Source organism: Corvus brachyrhynchos, unplaced genomic scaffold (genome assembly GCF_000691975.1).
Source record: "Corvus brachyrhynchos isolate BGI_N302 unplaced genomic scaffold, ASM69197v1 scaffold618, whole genome shotgun sequence".
NCBI classification, from domain to species: Eukaryota; Metazoa; Chordata; class Aves; order Passeriformes; family Corvidae; genus Corvus; species Corvus brachyrhynchos.
The window spans coordinates 59,999-61,456 of NW_008239314.1; the positions used below are offsets into that span (position 1 = coordinate 59,999).

The following is a 1,458-nucleotide window of genomic DNA, read 5'->3' on the forward strand; positions in this document are numbered from 1 at the left end:
GTGATTTGAGGGAGTTGGGGGAGGTCTGGGGGTGACTGGTGTTGGTGGTCTGCGGGGAACTGGGGGGGCTTGGGGAGCTTTGGGGGGCAGCTCAGAAGGGTCTGGAGGGATCAGGGAGGGGAATTGGAATGGGATTTAGGAGGATTTTGGGGGAGTTAGGGGGTTTGGGATAGGATTTATGGGGATCTGGGGGGTTTGGGGTTGTCAGAGTGGGTAAACGGGAGGGGTTTGGGATGAATTTGGGGGTCCTGGGACTCCCCCTTCACCTTGAACTCGCTCAGCAGGGGGTCCGTGCTCTGCTTCAGGTTGGAGAGGTCGAGGCGCCGCTGGTAATCCTTGAGCTTCTGCAGGGGTACAGGGCGAATTTGGGGAGTCCCAGGGGGAATTTGGGGAGTCCCAGGGGGAATTTGGGAGGTCCCGGTGGGAATTTGGGGAGTCCCAGGGGGGATTTGGGAGGTCCAGGTGGGAATTTGGGAGGGTTACGGCGCCCTCTGCAGGTGAAGAGGGCGCATTGCAGACACCGCTGAACGAGGGGTCCCAGGAAGGATCTGGGGGAGTCCTGTGGGGGCTCTGGGGGACCTTGGAGGGTCCCAAGGGGTTCTTGGAAAACCGAGGGGGGGTTCAGAGGGAATGTGGGGGGTCCCAGGGAAGATTCTGGGAGTCCCGGAGCGGGTCTGAGGATGTGTGAGGCGCTGGCATCCTCAGCAGGTGAAGGAGGGGCATTGCAGGTGGGTGATCCCGCCACGGATTTGGGGCATTTTGGGGGGTTCCCAGGGGTTTTGTGGCGGATTTTGGGGGTCCTACCATGAGGTTCTCCATGTCCCGGACCTCCTGGTTGACGTGGTTGAGGATCTGGCGGCAGCACTCGGCCGCCTGCTCCACCTTGGCCCGCTCAGCTGCAACTTCTAGGAGGGATTTGGGGACTCAGAATGGGGTTTTTTTGGGATTCAGGTGCTTTTTGGGGTTCTGGAGGGTTTTGGGACCACTCACCCGTGCATTTGGTGATGCTGAGCAGGAGCAGGGGGTACTTGGTGAGCCGCTGCATCTCCGTGGGAATGATGTCCTTGAGCTGCAGCCACGCGGGCGGCGCTCGGCCTCCTGGGAGGCCCAGAGAGATTTGGGGAGGGTTTTGGGTACCCGGGGTTTTTGGGGACCCCCAGAGGGTGTTTTTGGGAGCCCCAGGGCATGTTTTTGGGGTACCTGGATGAACTTATCAAACCTTGTGTTCTCGAGCTGACCACCCCAAACCCCCTCTGACCTCCCCCCCCCAAATCACCGCTAAAATAACCCCAGACCCACTGCAGATTTTTTGGGACACTCGGGGTGTATTTTTGGGGTCCCCAGGGGTATATTTCAGAGTCCTGGGGGACGTTTTTGGGGTACATGGGTGAACCGATCAAACCTCGTGTCCTCGCGCTGGCCCTCAAACCCCCCCCCCCCCCCCCATTCGTGTGCGGC

At 60.2% G+C, this 1,458-nt stretch overlaps 1 protein-coding gene across 2 annotated transcripts; it reads right to left on the minus strand.

The window, feature by feature from the left end:
* Positions 1 to 161: 161 nt before the first annotated feature.
* Positions 162 to 1,419, minus strand: LOC108448299 (rho guanine nucleotide exchange factor 1-like). 2 transcript variants are annotated; one of them, XM_017740734.1, is made up of 4 exons: positions 1,384 to 1,419; positions 991 to 1,098; positions 805 to 905; positions 162 to 344 (listed from the first exon to the last, which is right to left on the minus strand). In XM_017740734.1, the coding sequence occupies exons 2-4, from the start codon at positions 1,043 to 1,045 to the stop codon at positions 177 to 179; spliced, it is 324 nt and encodes a 107-aa protein (XP_017596223.1). In that variant the 5' UTR covers positions 1,046 to 1,098; positions 1,384 to 1,419; the 3' UTR covers positions 162 to 176. The 2 variants fall into 2 exon arrangements, with proteins under 2 accessions (XP_017596223.1, XP_017596224.1); XM_017740735.1 differs by lacking the exon at positions 1,384 to 1,419 and adding an exon at positions 1,201 to 1,229.
* Between the last annotated feature and the right edge of the window lie 39 nt (positions 1,420 to 1,458).